Raw genomic sequence first — 19,579 nt, forward strand, 5'->3', positions numbered from 1 at the left:
TACAGTGTTTTAATTGTCATATTAATATTCCTTTGTTTTGACAGAGCTGCTGTTTATCCTACTTCCTCTTCCAGATCAGCTGTATTAGTTTTTAACCTGTGCATTAATGTTCATTAAACAAATTAGTCTGCCCTTACTAATCAACTTGGAGCCATTTAATCTTGGGAGAATGATTTAGGGGGTCATGCACAATAACTTTTATGACACAATACAAAACTGATTTATTAAAAAAAAAATGTTTATTGACATCAGAAGCAATTTAAATTTCAACAATAAACAAGGCGTTTTTTTTTTTTATTTTTGCTATTACAGTGGTACATAAAGATCAGTAAAACAACTGTGATACGTCAATTTTGATAACGTCATTTAAAATAAAAACACACAGGAAAAAGGGAAAAAAAAAGAAAGAAGAAACACTCAGCTCTAACTCAGTTTCAGAACAGTTTTTATGTGCTGTGCACCTCTAGCTAGGGTAAATACTGTAAGCCCACCCCTTTACACTGTACCAGGCAGGATAGTGGCCTAGGAACTACCACTGGAAAAATAAGACTGGCAGAAAGATACAGACACGATACTTGTGTAGTGTTAACTATACAAAAAGGAGAAAAAAACTGTACAGCATAAAAACAACTGATATACACAGCCTTTTTTGTTGGTTTTTTTTTTACCCCTTGAGTACTAATGTATTTTCTTTCAGTAAGTGAAGAGTGTACAAGGGGGTTAAATGCTTTATAAACAAGAAAATGACCACTATATATGTCACTCGCAATCTACTCATCATCATCATCATCATCATCCTCCTCCTCCTCCTCATCGTCTTCATCATCGTCGTCGTCATCGTCATCCTTCTTCTCTGCCTTGGACGGGGCTTTTCCTGGTGCTCCGCCACCTGTTTTGCCCTTAGCGCGGTACGCTGCGATGTCCTGCGATGGAGGAATGACAAGATGTCAAACTAATGCTGAGACTCACACATGCAGTCACTTGTGATTAAAGCTCGGTCTTAATAAGGACGAGCAGTAAAATGTGTTCGAGTAGATCATCTCTTTTACCTTCTCGTACTTCTCCTTCAGTTTAGCGGCCTTCTTCTCGTAGGGCTGCTTGTCCTCTGCAGCGGTGCCGTTCCACATCTCACCCAGCCTCTTGGCAACATCTCCAATGGACAGACCAGGGCTCTCGCCTTTCACCTTAGGGCGGAACTCTGAGCAAAAGATGAAGAAGGCAGATCTGGGGGGGGAGAGAGGAAAAAAATGAGTTTGTCATTTGCACAACATATGCTTCATGTTGTCTCTTAACAACGAGAGTCAGCTGCTCGTGAGTCAGATTTGTTTTGTTTTCCAGAAAGAAACATTTTTCTGTTGCAAGGAGGTTTAAAAAGCATTAAGTGTTGGATTGCAATACTTACGGAGGTCTCTTGGGGGCATTAGGGTCCTTGAACTTCTTCTTCTTTCCTCCCCTGACTGGAACGTAGCTCATCATCTCCCTCTCATAGCGCGCCTTGTCCTGTCTAGCCAGGTCCTCAAATTTGCCCTTCTCCTTAGCAGACATTGTCTGAAAACAGAGAAGTAACTTGCTGACTGTAGCATCTGTAGCAACGCCCTTTGAACACAAGTATTCTTTTCCCCCTCTGATTCTCTAACTTTGGGAGGGTGTTGCACTAACTTCCTTAATGCAAATGTTGTCATCTCAATGTAACTGAAATCAAGAGCTGTAATATTAACATCCTGTATATGAAAAACCTTGATGCACACACAAACTAGGGAGTGGCATATAGTCTATTCTCAGGAATGAAATTTGAAGTTTAAAAACCATCTATCTTCTCTTACCTTCCATCGCTCAGAGCACTTCTTGGAAAACTCGGCAAAGTTAACCGAAGCATCAGGGTGCTTCTTCTTGTGCTCCTCCCGGCAGGTCTGGACAAAATATGCATAGGAGGACATCTTCCCCCTCGGCTTGGTTGGATCTTTCCCCATCCTTATGGCAGTATCTAAAAACACATGTTTCACATTAGCTGTGCAACTGCATAGATAATGAATAATTATATTAATTTTATTGTTGGGGTGGAGTATGTGGAAAACTAGCTGTGGTAATGTGCTAAATTCTACATCATAAATGCTTTATCAACCTCACACAGAAAACTGACTTCTGAAAAAATATTTTATTATTAATTAGCTTTTCAAATAATTATTCTAATTGTAGATAATTAAAATAATATAAAACAGTTAAGGCATGTTTATGTTTACTCTTCTTACCCACCCATACTCCACTACTACACAATCATCGCGTAATTCATTTCTCGCCATTGATCACTAGTATTGATAGCACTACTTAAGTGACCCGCCCTCTCTGCTGTCAAACTGCACTAAGCTGGGACCCGTTAACGCAGTCCGCTAAAATAAATGCGTCCAGCACAGACGGAGCTGATGCGATGAAAATGACTTTATTTATTGATGCAATCTGTACAGTGGCCTTTGCATTAAAGTCAGTGGTCCATGGTAGGCTCCCCATTATGTTGGTTTACAACTGACTTCGCCACGGATTCAAGAAAGAAATCACACCAACATCCTTACATATATATTTTTCTTTGCGGAGAAACACTTTCCAGTCACTTCAACATATAAACTGCAAAAGTTGTCTAAGTTCAGCTGCATAACATAAACCATAGACCTCTGTGAGACTATAGCAGTGGACTTGGCTTTTAAAAAAGCATGGATCGTGTTTTTGAAAAAAAAAAAAAATTATATATATATAAATATATATATATAAATATATATATAATCATCAAACCTCTTCTGCAATAAGAATGGGCCTTCAGGAAAACCCCTGTTTCATTAAAGCTCATGTTTTCATCAAACAAATAACTTTGACACAAAAAAGACACAAATAACATATAAAGACGTATTTATTGAAAATATGTCACTAAAAACTGCGATACGACATGATTTAACACTCATCCCCTATTAGTCTTCATTTTTCTTTATTCTGGAAATAATTCCACATAATTTGTAAATATGTTTAAAACTGGTCATTTTTTCCTATACATTTGCCTATTAAATGCTACTGTAACTCCCAAGTAAGCTGCGTCGACCGAAGTAGTAATGGCGCATAGGCTCTCGTTGAGGAAAAGGAGGTCAACAACGACGGCAATATTTCTTCTTCCATTTTGTGAGAATGCCTTCTTCATGAAAGAAAGTCCCCCTCAAATGTCTCCTCCCGCCTCCCAGTTCGCTTTGCAACACGACAAATATGTTTAGAAAGCCGGCGATCTTGACAAAATATTTCCCCGATTGATTCCTATTGCACTAGCCGCCTTGTATAGTAATACATTGGGTCTGTGCTGTGTCTATGAGCGGGCTGTGCTACTGACTTGGTTTCTATGAGCTCCTAATGGCCGCTCGTCTTCATCCACTAACATGGAGAATATGGCTCCTTCTCTTTGTGTCAGCGCACAGCCATTGCACTGCATGCAATAGAGGGCAGAGCGACCGCGGCGACCACTTCACTTCAACCCCCGATTTAAACCCTTTACAAATGTCGGAAAAATCTCGCAATGGTGTCGTTGGAACCACGAAGGGTTGAACTTTCTTTTGCCGTCGTTACATGTTATAGTTACGGGTTTGTTTCTCGAGAAAACACGGTTAGAAAAAGTTGAAGTGAACTGCGCCTCTGTCACTGGCTTCCCATTTGCCTCGCTGCCTTGTTTCCTATGCGAATACAGTCAGCCATTACAGTAAAGCGCAGATCGTGAGGTAATTTTTTCACCGTCTTGTCGGTTGAATTGTGGCAAACAAACATACGTACGTGTATATTTTGAGACGGTCTTTCTTTTTCTCGTGTTTCGATAAATTTTAACGTTTGTATCACAAGCCGCACGCTCCCTAGTCTTCACATGACAGGCATTCAGCTTCGCAATGCACTGCAATGCCAATGGCTAGCTAACGGTGAGTCTTCTACCATTGTCGCTAACCGTGTTGTCCGCTAGACATTCCTGAATTTTTACGCGATAACTACCGTTTGATTCGACTCCATTTTGTAAGAAGGACACGACAGTGATATACAAAATTATTCGTATTTAACGAATTTGACATTTTTCGTCGAATTTGGTCAAGGTTAATATTCATTTCTTCTTTTTTTTTACAGAGCGTCTGTTCCACACTCCCAGGCAGAGTAATGTAACGTTACCTGCTTAGCGCCGGCTATTTCTTTTTTTTTTGTTGTTGTTTTTTTGGATGGTTCCCCGCAATAAAATTCTTCGCAAGCAACAAAAGGTTTCACACTCGACCATGGCAAACATACATGTAGGACATTTTTGAATGTTATCGTCGTTCTAAGCATTACGGACACTTAAATGTTCGTGTGTGTGGTATACTTACCTAGGGACTATCGCTGGATCTCAATGCTCTGCAATGGCTGTGTATGAGGGAACACAGGCGATACGCAATGTCTTCAGTCTTCAGCTCTCTAACATTACTCTCGGCGGGGCTCGCACGCCATTGGCCAGCGCCCAGTCTGGCGGCGCTCCGATTGGTCCGAGGCTTTTCATTGTCCTAATAGAAGACGAGGTCCGATTGGTTGTCTTTTGTGAAACGTCACCGAAGTTTTCCGAGGCGCGTGGATACAAAAACATTTCTGTGCAGCATGCTGGAGCTGGTAGTAGTGTAGTGTGTTTGCCATAGTATTGAATTCACTACGTTGAGCACAGTGTACAGTAGGCAAGTTAAATGAATGAGACAACGCTTGTAGCCAGCGAGCGAAGCAGCTGTAAAATAACATGCGATTGTGTTGCACGGGCCATCCTCTCCTCTTCATCAACCACCTCCACCGTGGATTCTCTGCAATACACGTGAGCTTATTTGCAAATTATACCTGTTAAAATGCACAAAGAGAACATCGCGAATTCACATGCACAAGGCGTAAGAATCGGTTGCTCGTCCCATATCGCACTCGATGCAAGATTTTAAAGGATCTGGTTCTTAGTTAGAGTGAAAACAGAATAACAATTCAGCTAATGGCATGCCTTTTGATTAGTGTGTTTGCCTGCGATTTTCATTTTCTATCCACTATTGAGAAAACGGCATCACGCTGGATATAACACAGTGTTTATATTAATTCTCTTGGACGAGTGTACACAATAATCACGTTTATCAGGCACTCATTAGGTGCCATAGCTATGTTTACTTATGAAGCTGTAGTCCCTATTAAGACCAACAGACACCAAAACTATGATAAATGCATCAGATAAGTATACTATGCCTCAAGATTTATTCTAATTTTTACTTTTTCTCTGCACAATATGTTAATGTTATTATTACTGTTATTATTTTTTGCCTATTTTCTATAGGCTCCATATACAGTAGCTGATTGAAAGATGATAGTGTGCTCATGGCCAATTAAAACACAGACTTAAGGAGATTATGGGCTACTCAGTTTAAGACAAAGTTAGTAGATAAAGCAGTTTATAGTCAGAAGGAAGACAATATTTTAGTAATACAGGAAATTATTTTTTTATAATGAGAGCGTATGAGGTATTGCCTGTGGGTCTGTTGTTTTGCAATAATGTATTCAAACTTGCTAATTGCAGGTCCCATAGATATAACAGGTCTGCATATAGTCTCTTTGTAGACGGCTTTTATTCCCAACCCCAGACACATTGTGGTGTGCAATTAAATGGTTAAAGCCCTAACTTACTGTATACTTTAATAGGAAAAAGATGGCACTGAAGAATCCATTCATTTTAATGCAACCCACCTTTGCCAGCCATATTATAAAAACAGATCATGGAAAGTTGTGTTCTTCCAGATGAATAACTAATTCAGTTGTTCATATGTTATTCAACAGTATCCTTCTATTTGATCATTTCAAACAGATTACCACACAGAATAAGCCTACAGTATATATCTTATCATATAAGTTTGCATAGTTTTTTCACCTTCTTTCTATACATATGTATATATATATATATGTCACTAATTCAACAACACTCTAAAACCACATTTTATTGAGCTGTTATAGAGTTGAATAATTTGGCCTACTAGCTGTGTAAAGAGGTGTCAGGACATGATTGTGTCTTTCTAATCAATAACAGAGATTGAAAAATCTGGTTATGCAGGCACAAAATTGGTTGTGCACATTCATGCTATTCAAAGAAGCCTACTGAGTTTCACGACCCTGTGACCTTGCTCTAGCGCCACCATCAGGCAAAGATTAAAATCTATTTAATGATTGTATCTCCAGTAAACTGTGCCTTTATGCTATCTCCTGACTCATAAAGACATAAAACTTGCTGTTTATTATACTAGTAAAATGGAGTATAATGAAGGGTTACAGCTATTTATTATTATTATTATTATTATTATTATTAATAATATTATTAATGTTGTTTTTGTAGAAAGAATGCTCATAAGCATGTTTCTGTTTAGATTCATATCTCCAGTGGGTAAAATTGTGACCCAGTGACCTGAGCTCTAGCGCCACCATTAGGCAAAACTTTCAGATATAAACAAAGGAGAAATGAACATCCTTTAAGTATGCCTGCCTACTAAAATTTCAGGACAATGATTTCAGGATGTGAAAGGGGCCTTTCTCAAGATGACTTGCTTATTTTGCCCAAAGTGTAGGTAATGTAATTATCTGTTGTTAAAGGCTGGGCTGTGTGTTTAAATTAGGTGGTGGGGGGTGGTCTGGTAAAATGAAGAAAATGTTCATTATGATTTACAAAATGTAGCCATATACCCTCTGAAGATAATCTTGTAATCATATGTGCTTTAGAAATGGTAAATTATTTCTATATACATTTAATAAGAAATGGTTATCTAATTAATATGCTTCTGCTTAACAGCTTATAAAGAAACAAAGGAAAATGGCTGACACATAGTTTATTCTTATCCTTGAATTAAGAATGGGAAGGGTGAACTGATTCCAAATGCCAATCACAAGCCAGACTCAGGCCACATGTCTGCCTGTGATGCTGCCTGTCTGTGTCTCATTTTGCACCAGGAGATGCCACGGCAGAAAGCTATAGCCTGCTCATGAGGCTTGGAGGCGGCCGGTTTATGCATTCTAATGAGCGCTCCCTGGGAAAAATATGCAAATTCATTTTGTCATCAAGAGGAAAATAGAGGACAGGAAAGCAGCAGATACAGGAGGGGCTTAAGGGAGGAGGGCACATGCAAGAGGCGGGATTGGGTGGAGGGAGATAATGTGTATGTGCATGTTTGTGAATGTGTATGTGTGCGGGTTGGGGGATACAAGAGCAGGAGGTGTCAGAGCTGGGCTGTATTATAGAAGCAGAGTGAGGGACATATGTAACCCCCACCCCATCCCTTCCAACCAACTCCACCCCTCTACTTATCCCAAAGCCACATACAGTAGTTCTACAAAAACAAATAAATAAATAATATATAGACTAGTACAGTCAGCTTTATAACAGATTGGATGAAGGGGGATTTATACATAGGACTTCCAAATGGAAAAATAGAAGTAGGCCTAGAGAAAATCTGTTGGATAAATTTCAATTTTTAATGTCAAGTCTGTGGTCTCTGATTTTAAACCTCCGGTTTAGTTTAAAGCCACTATGGGGCATTGTAACTTGGGATGGGCAATGCCATTATCAAAGTGTGGTAAATGATCTAATGAAAAGTCCATCTAATAAACATACCATTACTACTATGAAAAATAATAATAATAAAGTTGAAAATGAATTAATATTGAAAATTTGATTTGTAGCTGAACCTGTTATATTTTACAATACTTTAAAGTGTGTATGTATACACTTTCAATAATATAGCATGCAAAGTTTATGTTCTAAAAAAATATTAAAATTTTTATTTAATCTTAATTTTATTAAAATAAAAAGTATGCCTTCGAATACAAGAAACAATTACTCAGGCCTACCACTATTAAGTAGTAATAATTAATACCTCGAATAAATGTTTTTAACACGTGTGTACACTTGCAACGATTAGCACTGCACGGGCAGTGCCATAAAAACCAACCCTACAGCGCTAACGTGAACAATAACTTGAGAAACCAATTGGGGCTCCGCGGAACCATTGCCCGTAAGGATGAGGGAAGACAAAGGCCGCTGCACAACCGGCGGCGAGCGGAAGACGAACGTTTGTGACACGAACTGACAAAACGATGCACATGGACTCACTCCGCAGGCGGGGAGAAATAAATGTAGCTCTGTGTGGATGGATTTCACCAACCAGCACCGTATCGTCACTGAAAATATAACTTTGTTTTCGGTACGTAAACTATTTATTCACTTAAACGGGAAAACAAGTAGGCAGTGACTGAAAGTAACCTCCGGCTTAGGCTATTGTGTTAGCGTGCTAGCCGCTAGGTGCATGGACTGACAGTTAAGTGGATGAAGGATTGTTAGTGGATATTATTTGATCTAAAATAAACTATTATAGCGTTAATTTACTGACTGGATCGTGGGAAATAGGAGTTATTATTTTATTACATAATTTTGCCCCCAAATGTAATTAGCTTGTAGTGTATTTGCCCTACTCAATGTTTACATGCTGCCCTTAACCGATGGTGTCTCACAAAAAAACTGCATTACGCTAATCCTAACAGGATTTTGTTATGTATTAGGGACTATTTTTGAGTGCTGTTTTCATATTTAGCTAAGTTAGGGTTACCAAACGAAGAGTAAATTGTCTTGATATTCAAACAAGAAACCCTTTATTTAAAAAAACACACAAAACAGGTGTGAATGGCACATGGCTGATACAGTGATTTGAATACCTGAGAAATCAAGGTACTTACCTTAATTGTTGCAAACATTCTGTAAATGCAAAATTGCCATAGAGCTTGTAGCTCATTGTAGGCTTTGAGTAACATACCCCACGTGTTGCTGTATTTTTCCTCAGCTCCTTGGGAAGTTTGGCAGTTTGAAGTGACATGGTGATATGTTTTGAATGGCACCGGACAGCTGTGGACCAGAAGAGCAGCAGTGGTTTGCCAATGACTGGTGAAGACACTGGTTTGGAGGCTTTGGCCTCACCACTGGTGGGGTATTTGGGAAAAGTCAGTAGAGCTCATGCTTTCCTCTCAACTATTGTCACTTGCGCAAAGCTGAATTATATTTGAGAAACACTGTGACGGGGCAGTACCAATCCAAATTAAACAAAAGAAAACACAAATGGAAATCTTTGGTAGTAAAAGGCGAAAGTATTTGGGTAGAATAATGATGTAGAGAGTCTGATGTTGATATATGTATTATATATTGTTGTATGAGAAATGTTGAATGAAAATGTTGAGAAATTAGTTTTTAAATGAGTGTTTATTTGAAAGAAAATGTTTTACTATTACTGCTTTTTTTTGTTTCATGCATTTTTATATTGACTTGACATCTGCTGATACTCCAATTCACATGTGCCACTGTCTCTGATCCAGAAGAGCAGAAATCTGAGGACACAGTTAAAAAACAAACATTTAAACATAAATTTTACCTGACAGTTACTTTGACCAGTTCTTACATTTACTTTTATGCACCACTTCTGCAAGGTAAATTAAGTAAAACCTTACTAATTTACTAATGCATGTGTTCAAAGAAGTATTTGAATGTTGTGAGGAATAAAACTAAGAATGTTGCTGGGAGATGAAAGCCAGCCAGCCTTGTATGTTCTTTTAAACTGTTTGATATCTTGGGTTTGTGGAGGTCAGAGTTAACTAATGCCATGTTCATGTCACTTCATTCTTTTTTTTTTAAAAAGGTTCAGGAAAGAGCTGCTTCATTGGAGCATTGTCCCTGGTGTACTTTGAAGGGCTTAAGCTATTCTCTGCGCTCTTACCGTATCAACCTCCAGGAGACAATCACGCTCTGCACAAACCCACAGGCAAGTCTCAACACTGCTGTTACACACACACACACACACACACACACACACACACACTCTCTCTCACTCAGCTGAACACACTTTTTTGCTCGCTGCCGTGTTAACCTTTCCATCTCCATTCCCATGCAGTGCCTTTTCCCTCTGGTCAGCCGGCCCTTGGAGGATGTTTTAGCTAGCTTGGTTCCTGTGGAGCCCGCGGCTGGGAACAAAAGAAAAAATCCCCTGCCGCTGGAAAAGGAAGAGTTGATTGAACGCTCACCCAAACGTCTGCGATCAAGTGAACTTGGCAGCCTTGATACACAAAGTGATAATGACACATTTATCAGCCAGGGTGAGCACTGTGCTGTAAACACCATCAGTAATGGCCAGCATGCAGCACCCAAGACAGATGCTGAAAAGGTAAATGGATACCACAGGGATTTTGATTGTCCAGCTGCAGAGAAAAATGGATGGGAATCACTACAAGATGACAGTGTCGTTCTGGAGAAAGAACCAGACAATGCTGTTTGTACAGAAGGTTTTGCTCCTCCTACATGCTCGTCCTCAGCTGGACACCTGCAGAACTCATCAGAAACCTTGCTGACTTCTGATGGGGATGAGCTTGCGCGCTCTCCACACCGCGGTGCTCTCGGCATATTGGAGGATGACTCCGGTCAGGTGAAGAGTCATCCTGAGGTGCTGAACAGACAGTGCAGTCTGGCCTCCAATCAGTCTGGCTTCCCTAATGAGGACATTTATTCAACTAAAATCAATACTCCATTGAGTCAGCTCAATGAGCAGACAGCAAGGACGGAACAGAAATCACTGACTACAGACATAAAGACAGAAACTGAAGATTTGTCCTCTACCTCTTCCTTAACGGAGTCAGAGGAGTTTGTATCTGTTCCGAGTCAGCTTTTCTGGAAGAACAGCGATAACCTGTGTTGGCTGGACGCACTGCTTGCAGCTTTGGTAAACTGTAAGAGTTTAATAAGGTGTACACCCAGAGAGGAGCCTCAGCGGTCATCTTTCTGGCAGCTGATGAGAAGATATGAAGACATCTGTGCTGCCATTCAAGTCCATCAACAGACTGGTAGAGGTAAGTTAAAAGAATCTACTTTTTTTGTCTATAGTATTTTAATTTTGCGGTCTTGCATCTACAGTCAACAGAAAGTTGGTTATTCATTTCCTCTTTGGTTACATTGTTCTGGTTTTTAAAAACCGCACAGAACATAACGTAACCAACTAATTTGACTCAGTCACCTGTATTTTTCTCACTTTCTGTACCTCATTGGTGTCTGGCCTTGTTGTTTTGGTTTGAGTCACCAAGGTTTTAAGATACCATTTGTGGAATTTCTTCTGCCACCTCAATACAATGGAGGTGAATTGAGCTTTTTTTTGTGTGCTGTTAAAAACATTAAAATAACATATTTGAAAAACACAACATCAACATTACTTACCTCTATTGTATTGTGATGGTGGCAGATGTTTTAGAGGTGTATACATCAAAACCTGGGCACATAAAACTAAATGTCTGCTTGATAGCAGAGAGGGTCATTTTTTGTTTGTTTGCTTTTTCGGATCATGGTGAACCGACCCTTTTTAAGTGCAACATGTTTGTATGAAATAAAAAATAGCACAAATATTCTACGTCAATCTGACTGTAAATATCGTACCAATGAACATGTGCCGATCTTATTGTCTAAAAATGATTTTAAATTAATTTATAGGTGTAGATTTTGTTTGTTTTTCTAATAAATTGCAAAGCTTTTAAGTGTAGATTACTCATATAAAGTTGTTTCTGTCTAGATGGCGTGGTGATGGTGCCAAACCATGTGCTGCAAAAGGCCAATGCAGACTTACAGACTCTCAGGATGTCTGCCTTCAAACTACTGCAACAAAAGCTGCATTGCAAACTGGGTAAGATAACTCACTGAAGACATATCCTGCAGCACCTAAAGTAAAATCAATTCAGTAAGAGAAAAAGAAGATTTTGGACATTCTTAGTTATTTTGTGTTCCCATTGACTAACCGTACCAAGGCGGTTCAACACCTTTAAATTATAGATGTAGGTTTTCAATGTTATTAACAATTCAGGCAAGTGTCAGCCAAGAAGTGTTGTGACCATATCTGAGTGTTGGTATCAGGAGATGATACGACTGCTCAGTAATGAATTCTAAATCAATTTAGAAATGCATCCCGAGTGGATATGTGTCATACCTGAGGTTTATTTGCAGTGTGCACTTGTTCTGTTCAAGACACATTTTTATTAAACGAGACGAGACAGGCAAGAGGAGAAATTTGTGTTGAGTTGTTGAGCATTACTTCGTCGTTTTCCCGCCCATCTGTCTCTCAGCTTAGTGTGCAAAGTAGAAGAGCCATAATCTCACAGTTGCTAGTTGTTCCTACATTAGAGTACACTGAATTAGAATTGCCGTCTAAACAACAAAAAGGTAATATTGAAATCGGACATTGGTCCACTGAAGTTCTTTTTTTTTTTTTTTTCACTCAATCTCATGACTATATACTTTTCCTTTTGAGGTGGGAGAAGCAAGAACAGACTGTCCCACACAGCTGGAGAAAAGAGGAGATATAAAGGGGTTAATTTTAAATGTAAAGAAACAAAATATGTGTTAATATGTGTTTCTGAAGTCACTTGCACTGATAAGAAACTAGTGTTACATCAGCAGCAACATGCAAATTGTGCCAAGCTACTCTGAGCAAGGGAGAGATGTCTGAGTGAATGCTTTTCAAACTTAACAACACGATGCTCCCAAGGCCCCTCAAGCCTTCTCTTCATGAATATTAGATTTCATATACCCTAATGCCACTTTTTTTTTTTTTTTTTGGCAAAGAGATTACGGTGACAAAAACACACATATAAAGGAGTAGTCTGTCTTGTTTTGGCAAGTCGCCTCTGTAAAATGTAATCACATCGCTTATACACAATGTGAAAGGCTCCATGTAAGAACGTCAAACAGCTAAATCACTTGGTTACTTTAACTGCGTTTCATTTTCCTACCTTGATATGTATCACGCTTTATATATTTGGCATCTCACTTGCAAAACACATGGCTTTACTGAGTCACGAACGCCTGTTTAGTATCCAAAAGTTAATCTTGATGTTTCAAAGTAAGCATTCTCATCTGATAATACCAAAAAGTGTCAAGTCTGGACCTGCAAATCTTGGATTTTGCTCAGCGTTCTGCAACCAAATCTTTATATTATATGAAAGAGGGAGATCTTGCTTAGTTGTTGTCAACTTGTCATTCTGAAAGCACAAAGGGGCAGGGATACTGACGCAGCAAGCGATTCGTTTAAATAAAGCCAAAGAGTCAAACTTTTCACTTTCAGGTTTGCAGACGCATGCGATCTCTTTAAAAAAAATAAAAAAAAATTAACCCATATCTCATCTGCAAATTTAGATTCTTTAAAATGATCTGGCAATGGGGAGTTAAACTGTCAGAACTTGTACCAGCGACGATGCTCTAACTGTTGCATGTGATTTTCAGGCCAGAGGGAAACACCAGTATTTGCCATGCCGCTTCTGCTCAAGATGGACTCTTGGGCGGAGCCTCTCTTCCAGTCGACATTTCACTGGGAGTTCAAGTGCGGTGAATGCAAAGCTGCTTCCAAAGAAAGGTAGGCGATGACCACATTATAAGGAAAATTGATTATTCTCTACATATGTTTTTTTCTTCTTCTTTTGCAAAACGGTCAAAACTGTGTAAATCATGAATGTAATTCATGCTTTACTTTTCAGGATTATGAAAACTCTTCCCACCTTCACAAATATCGTGCCCGATTGGCATCCGCTTCATGCAGTTCATTCTGCCCCGTGTAATGTATGCTGCAAAAAGAACCAGAGGAGGACCATGGTGCTGGAGAGGTGAGAATTAAGCTTTTAATGTGTCTATCTTTAGTCAGGAATTATTGTTTTATTAAAAGAGATCTGAGATCTGAGATTTACTTCATGTCTGAGCATTGTATCTACCCGTATGTGTATCTAGCAAACTGTGGTATTGAAAATTAAGACCACTGTATTTTAATGATGTGATTTTAGTTTGAATTTCCTCCAAATCAGACCAGCATTTACCAAATAATTACACCTATAATTTTTATTATAACTTTTGGGCACCTATGGGAAAATTACACATGTATTTACTTGTTTTTGAAGTGGAAAGAAGTAATTGCAACCTCTGCAGCAAACGGACATTGAAAATTAGTCTTTCTTCAAATGTTAATGCACTCTTTTCATGTCATGAACGTAAAAAGCAGAAAAAATAAACAGTGCAGGAGCTTGGCTACCCCACTAAGTCAGTACTTAGTAACCCCTATGTTGCCAACTGTTGAGCGCAGTGCTGGGAATATTCTTCTTTGGGGTTGTGTGGCAGCCAGTGGCATAGGAAACATTGCACAGATACAGGATGTGGAAGAATGGATTCAAATAAATATCAGCTAATTCTGCATGCAAATATCCTGCAGTCAGTCAAAAAAGTGAAACTGGAAAGAATCTGGCTTCTACAGCAGGACAGTGAACCAAAGCAAACCTCAAAATCCACCGTAGACTTCTTCAAGAAACACAAGCTGAAGCTTGAAGGCTCTCACTGCAGCCCTCCTGACCTGAACATGATTAAAAAATCTATGGGTAGATCCTGAACATGCTGTGTGTGTGCAAAACAGCCTATAAATATCTGAGAAGCTGAAGTGATCTGCAGGAAGAGTGGGTGAAACTTCCTAACAATAGAATAACAATAGAACAATAGAAAGACTCTTGCTGGCTACAGAGAGTGTTTGTAAGATGTGATATCTGCCCAAGGAGGGGTTACTAAGTACTGATATAGAAGGGTGACCAGACTTTTTCATATGCCACAAATACTGTTTAATTCATTCGTATTTTTTAAGTTCGTGAAATGAAAAGGAACAGAGCATTAACGTTTGCAGAAAAGATAATTACCTAAACATGTGTTTGCTGTAGGAGTTGGATTTACTTTGTTTTTACGCCATATCAACTAAATGTGTGATTTACCCAAACTTCTGCATACGACTGTACTGTTCAGAGATGATGACACTGTGGCTGTTGAAGCGCGTGTTGATGACATGCTGTTAGTGATTACTATGTCTACAAAGGGTGTCATTTGAACATACAGTATTAGCCATTGAATAATTAACGACTGTATAGCAGTAACACAGCTTATGTGTGTGCATCCATTGTCTCCAGATTAGCCACACCACAATCAGTTGTACTACTTGAATGATATAAAAAACTTTTATTTCCAAGTCCAACAGAAATCTACAGGTTAGCAGCATAACAAAGAACTTCTGTGTGCCTCCATAGCTGCGCCACACATTAACTAATTAACTTCAATCATCTGCCAGGGTGAATGAAATTACTGAAATTATTAATGAATCATACTTGACACTTAAATTGTCGGGGGGAAAAAAATTACAGTTTCATCATTATAGGTCAATGCTCACAAATGAATGTTAAATACATTTATCTTACAGTAAATTGCATATTCTATTAATAACGTATTACGTGTGCATTAGCTTAGGAAAAACAAAAAAGGTGCTGTAGCTTTGTAGAAACAGTGTTTTATGTTAGAGTAGCTAGGCCTTCACTCGTTCATCCATTTAACCAGACTTTTACCTTGTGTTTTGTTCAGTGTGCCTCCAGTATTTGCGCTGCACTTTGTTGAGGGGCTTCGTGACAATGATGTCAGACTGTACACCTTCAACTTCAAAGGGAAACGATACTCGGTCACCACAGTGATACAGTACAACCATCAGCTGAAGCACTTTGTCACCTGGCTGTGTGAATCTGACGGTAGGTATTTTGAGACAGATTCTGTTGAGGTTTTATTTTTACTTCTTTTTTTAACCAACATGTAAACAATATCTTTACCAATGACTTTGGTAAACTAGGTCAGTTAATGAGCCTTCAGCGAGAGTTCAGTTTGCAGCAGCAGAGCAATTTTAGATATGTTTAATGAATTACTTTGCTGTATTTAGTCCTCAGAGGATGTAATTTAATCACAGACTTTCTCCATGGATAACTGAAGTCAAATGACACAGAACTTTATCAGTCTTTAAGCTACATTTGCACTTGGTATGAAACCACAAACATAAGCTCATAGTTAAGTCACATGAAGGTTCATATTTTTATTCCTCTACATTGTAGTTTGCCAACAGCACATTCTGCTGGACAATTTATGTAATGTTAAACTTTGGGAGGCTCCAGCCATGAAGGGATTGTTTTGCTTTCATTAATACAGAATTTATTTATTCACCTAAGATTTTTACAGTACATTTAATTATTTTTCCTACATTGTATCTATATGATTAATCTGCATTTGTATGTGCTTCTGCTGCTTCTTGGCCCAGATTCTCCTGTGAAAGAGATGATTGGTCTCTGGTGAAACAATATCTTGCTTTATTTGACCAAAAAGTAGCTTTATTTACACATGTATGATACACGTGCTGTTTTTTGTTGTGACCGCGTACCTGTTCCTCACAGGATCGTGGCTGGAGTACGACGACATGAAACATCCAGACTGTAAGACCCATCAGAAACTCCCGGTCCCTGCTCAGGAGATGCACGTGGTCTTCTGGGAAATAGAGGAGGATGAAGAGCCTCGTGCCTGTTCTCCCACAAGCACATTTTCCGACCCTGCCCCGTCTAAAAACGAGATGAACCCGAGTCGAAGTGACAAAGGCTCAGCAGCAGATGAACTGTTGGCTCACTCTCCAGATCAGTCTCTTGTCGCGTCTCACAATGACACCGACATCGTCTGTGCGCTCTCAGTATCTGAAGATGGCAACAACGTCACGGACACAACCCTCACAGCCGGCTTTGACACATCCATAGGTTCCACAACGCTGCTCGACACCTTCGAGGGCCTCAGCCACAATGACATTGTCACACTCACACTGGTGGAATTAAAACCCGATTCAGAAATGGTGCCTGTAAATGACACCAAACAAACTCCGGATTTGAGTGTTCCCAGCGAGAATCAAATACCTGACGCGACACCAGATAGCTCCTCCGCGGTAATAGGCAGTGAAGTGGCGCGCAACCCTGACGTTGAGCTTCCCACCACCTCCAGCTCGTCTGAATCTGGAGATGGCTCGTCTGCTGATCCAACGTACGTGCCCAGTTCCAGGAGAGGACAAGGGAGAGGGAGAGGAACCGGCAGAGGCAAAACCGTCAGTAGACAAAAAGGTAAAAAAGCAGCCTCTTCAAAAGCAGCTCCTAATAGTTCACCACCTGCGTCTTCTGAGCCCTCTGAAGAAATCGGTAACAAACCCGTGGTTGCTGCCGCTCAGGAAAATGCAACACCTGTTGAAACTACCCCGGAAACGTCCCACCTGTCTTCTGCTGATACCTCGCCCCAAAAAAGTCCCCCGATACTAGATCAGAACGCCCGCTGGTCCTTCCTGCTCAGCAAACACCCACTAAACAATGTTCACAAGTCCGTTGCAAAACTCGCTCCCATCCCCACACCCACCTCGGTCACAAAGGTAAAGCCCACTCCTTCCCCTCACTCTGCCCCCAACCCTGTGAGAAAACAGCAGACTCCTGGGGCACTCTTCCCCAAACCACAGCTCAGGACAGAGGAGAGTGCGGGTCTCCCGATGAAAGCAGCAGAAATGTACGGTGGGTTCAGCACCAAGAGCTCCAACACACGGAGTCCACTCCCATCCCCTACACCGCTCACTGGCAAATCAAATCTGTCTCAACCCATCACCCCTCACCACCAGAAACCACTAAAAAACACACCAGTGGTGTCTGCTACTTTACTCCCTACGCCTAAAGCAAAGGTGCTCCCTGAGATCTCCTCCTCCAAGAAACAGAGCAGCCAGTCAAAGGTTCCTCCTGGTCTCAGCGACACTGAAACCCTCAGGTACAAGCTGATAAAGAAACTGAAAGCAAAGAAGAAGAAGCTCGCCAAGTTGAATGAAATGTTGGGTCATCAGGGGGGAGCCAGCCTCCGACCGGACAGCACTGACCTGAGTTCTCCCAACACGGTTACCTCCAGCACCTATGGCGGCGCCACGTGCGACGACTTCCTCTCAGACCTGCTCTCACCGGCAACGACAGCCAGCAACCTATCGCCTGACAGCACCGGCTTCCTAGAGATGCTCACCAGCGGACAAGATGGAGTCGAGCAGTTGGACTGTGGCGTTAACGCTGTCGGTGCGGTGTCACAGGCGAACGCTTGCATGATTGGGAGCCACACTGAAAACTTCCTGGATGAATTTCTGACGCAGGCCGCAGCTCAGAGACCGACGGAGATGGAGAGCGAGGCACTCAGTGCGCTTGAATTTTTCATCTGAGCTGTGGGGGATGGGTGTTGTCTGCAGGCTACAAGCGCAGATAACATTAACTTAACTGTCGTGAGAAAATGGTGCAAAATTTTACTTGTTTAACAATCCAACAAACCTCATCCGTCAGTAGGGATGGGTTCTTATAGCAGGTTCCATTTAGGATCTGGTTCCGATCTGGTAAAATACAAAGATCCCTTATTCCTTCATCAAGAATCCTTCATTCTTGTTCTGTTTAGTTTGTTTATTTTAGTTAGTTCCTTTTAGCCTCTCTCTGACGCTACAGGTTATCCTCAAAGAAAAACATGTAGACATCTTTAAAACGGCAAAAACAAATGTGTGACAAGCCAGTGATCCTGTTGTTAAGAGCACACACGGAGGACTGGCTTTTCAAAGTTAACAAAACGACTGCAAAATTTAATATTTGTAGGATGGTACTCACAATTTAAATGTCCACCAACCAACATTTTAAACTAAGATTTAGTTGTATTTTTGATAACTGGAGAAGAACTAGTGCTCGGCCCGCCAGTGTTGCAGCATATTCTGTGACCTGTAGCAATCTATTCTTCAGATAACATTAGATCCGCTGTGCATGGAAAACATCACCAATTGATTTAATCAGTATTCATTGAACTATTAAGTAGAGTTTGTATTATTTTCACTGTGTGATTTTTACTTAAGCTTCTACGGCTCGTGCTTCTGCAGCACGGCCCCCCAGTGAGGAGCAATGGGAGTCGAGACAGGGTCAATGAATTTCACAAAGGAGTAACAAAATATGTGGTGAACCATAGTACGACCATTTTAGGTGTAATAGTTAATAACCTTAGTTTAAGTTCATGTCGGTGTATTTTGTTGTTTAAGTGATCAGAAGCCAGATTCTTAAATATCAAATCATATGTTTTCTTTCACAAAACAGTTGAAATTGCCACTGAGTGAAATAAAAACTGCATTTTTTTAACAAACACATTTTCATTCTCTGTCAAACAAACTACCAAAAAAGATTCAATAACAGATTCGGAACTGGATTTAGATTCAACAAAATGCTATTGAAGCCCATCCCTATCGATCAGTCAGACATGTCAGTTTGTCTCCACACGAAGATGTAGTTGCAATGAAAGTAGTGAAATCTTTTCTTATTTATGTTCCTATTAATTTAGATAACTTAATGAAGTTGTATGTCTGTCAACAATGTTGGCGATGGTATGTTCAACCTTGGATGAAATTTGTAAATTGCATCTGTAAATGTTTTCTGCAGGTTTGGCACTTTGTAGTTTATATATACTGTACATATGTGGGTAGCCTTTCACAGCTGTTTGTTTGCTCTGTTTTGCCCTTTTGACAAATTACTTGAAGATTATCATGAAAGATATTTCTTTTCTTTTTTTTTTTAAGTGTCATTTAATAAATACTTCGGGTGACTCTTATATTTG

The 19,579-nt window shown here is 40.0% G+C and overlaps 2 protein-coding genes across 2 annotated transcripts; one reads left to right on the forward strand and one right to left on the reverse strand.

The window, feature by feature from the left end:
• Positions 1 to 217: 217 nt before the first annotated feature.
• On the reverse strand, positions 218 to 4,510 carry hmgb1a (high mobility group box 1a). Its single transcript, XM_023416612.2, has 5 exons — positions 4,371 to 4,510; positions 1,824 to 1,984; positions 1,403 to 1,548; positions 1,050 to 1,224; positions 218 to 923 (listed from the first exon to the last, which is right to left on the reverse strand). Exons 2-5 carry the CDS (start codon positions 1,968 to 1,970, stop codon positions 771 to 773), a joined length of 621 nt encoding a protein of 206 aa, XP_023272380.1. The 5' UTR covers positions 1,971 to 1,984; positions 4,371 to 4,510; the 3' UTR covers positions 218 to 770.
• Positions 4,511 to 8,086: 3,576 nt separating this feature from the next.
• uspl1 (ubiquitin specific peptidase like 1) lies at positions 8,087 to 19,573 on the forward strand. The gene is made up of 9 exons (XM_023416558.2): positions 8,087 to 8,243; positions 8,877 to 9,033; positions 9,723 to 9,845; positions 9,975 to 10,923; positions 11,634 to 11,744; positions 13,337 to 13,466; positions 13,588 to 13,713; positions 15,491 to 15,651; positions 16,342 to 19,573. Exons 2-9 carry the CDS (start codon positions 8,908 to 8,910, stop codon positions 18,159 to 18,161), a joined length of 3,546 nt encoding a protein of 1,181 aa, XP_023272326.1. The 5' UTR covers positions 8,087 to 8,243; positions 8,877 to 8,907; the 3' UTR covers positions 18,162 to 19,573.
• Positions 19,574 to 19,579: the final 6 nt, after the last annotated feature.

The sequence above is a fragment of the Seriola lalandi genome, unplaced genomic scaffold, assembly GCF_002814215.2.
Source record: "Seriola lalandi dorsalis isolate HSWRI2012SDOR001 ecotype SW California unplaced genomic scaffold, Sedor1 jcf7180002054567, whole genome shotgun sequence".
Taxonomy (NCBI): domain Eukaryota; kingdom Metazoa; phylum Chordata; class Actinopteri; order Carangiformes; family Carangidae; genus Seriola; species Seriola lalandi.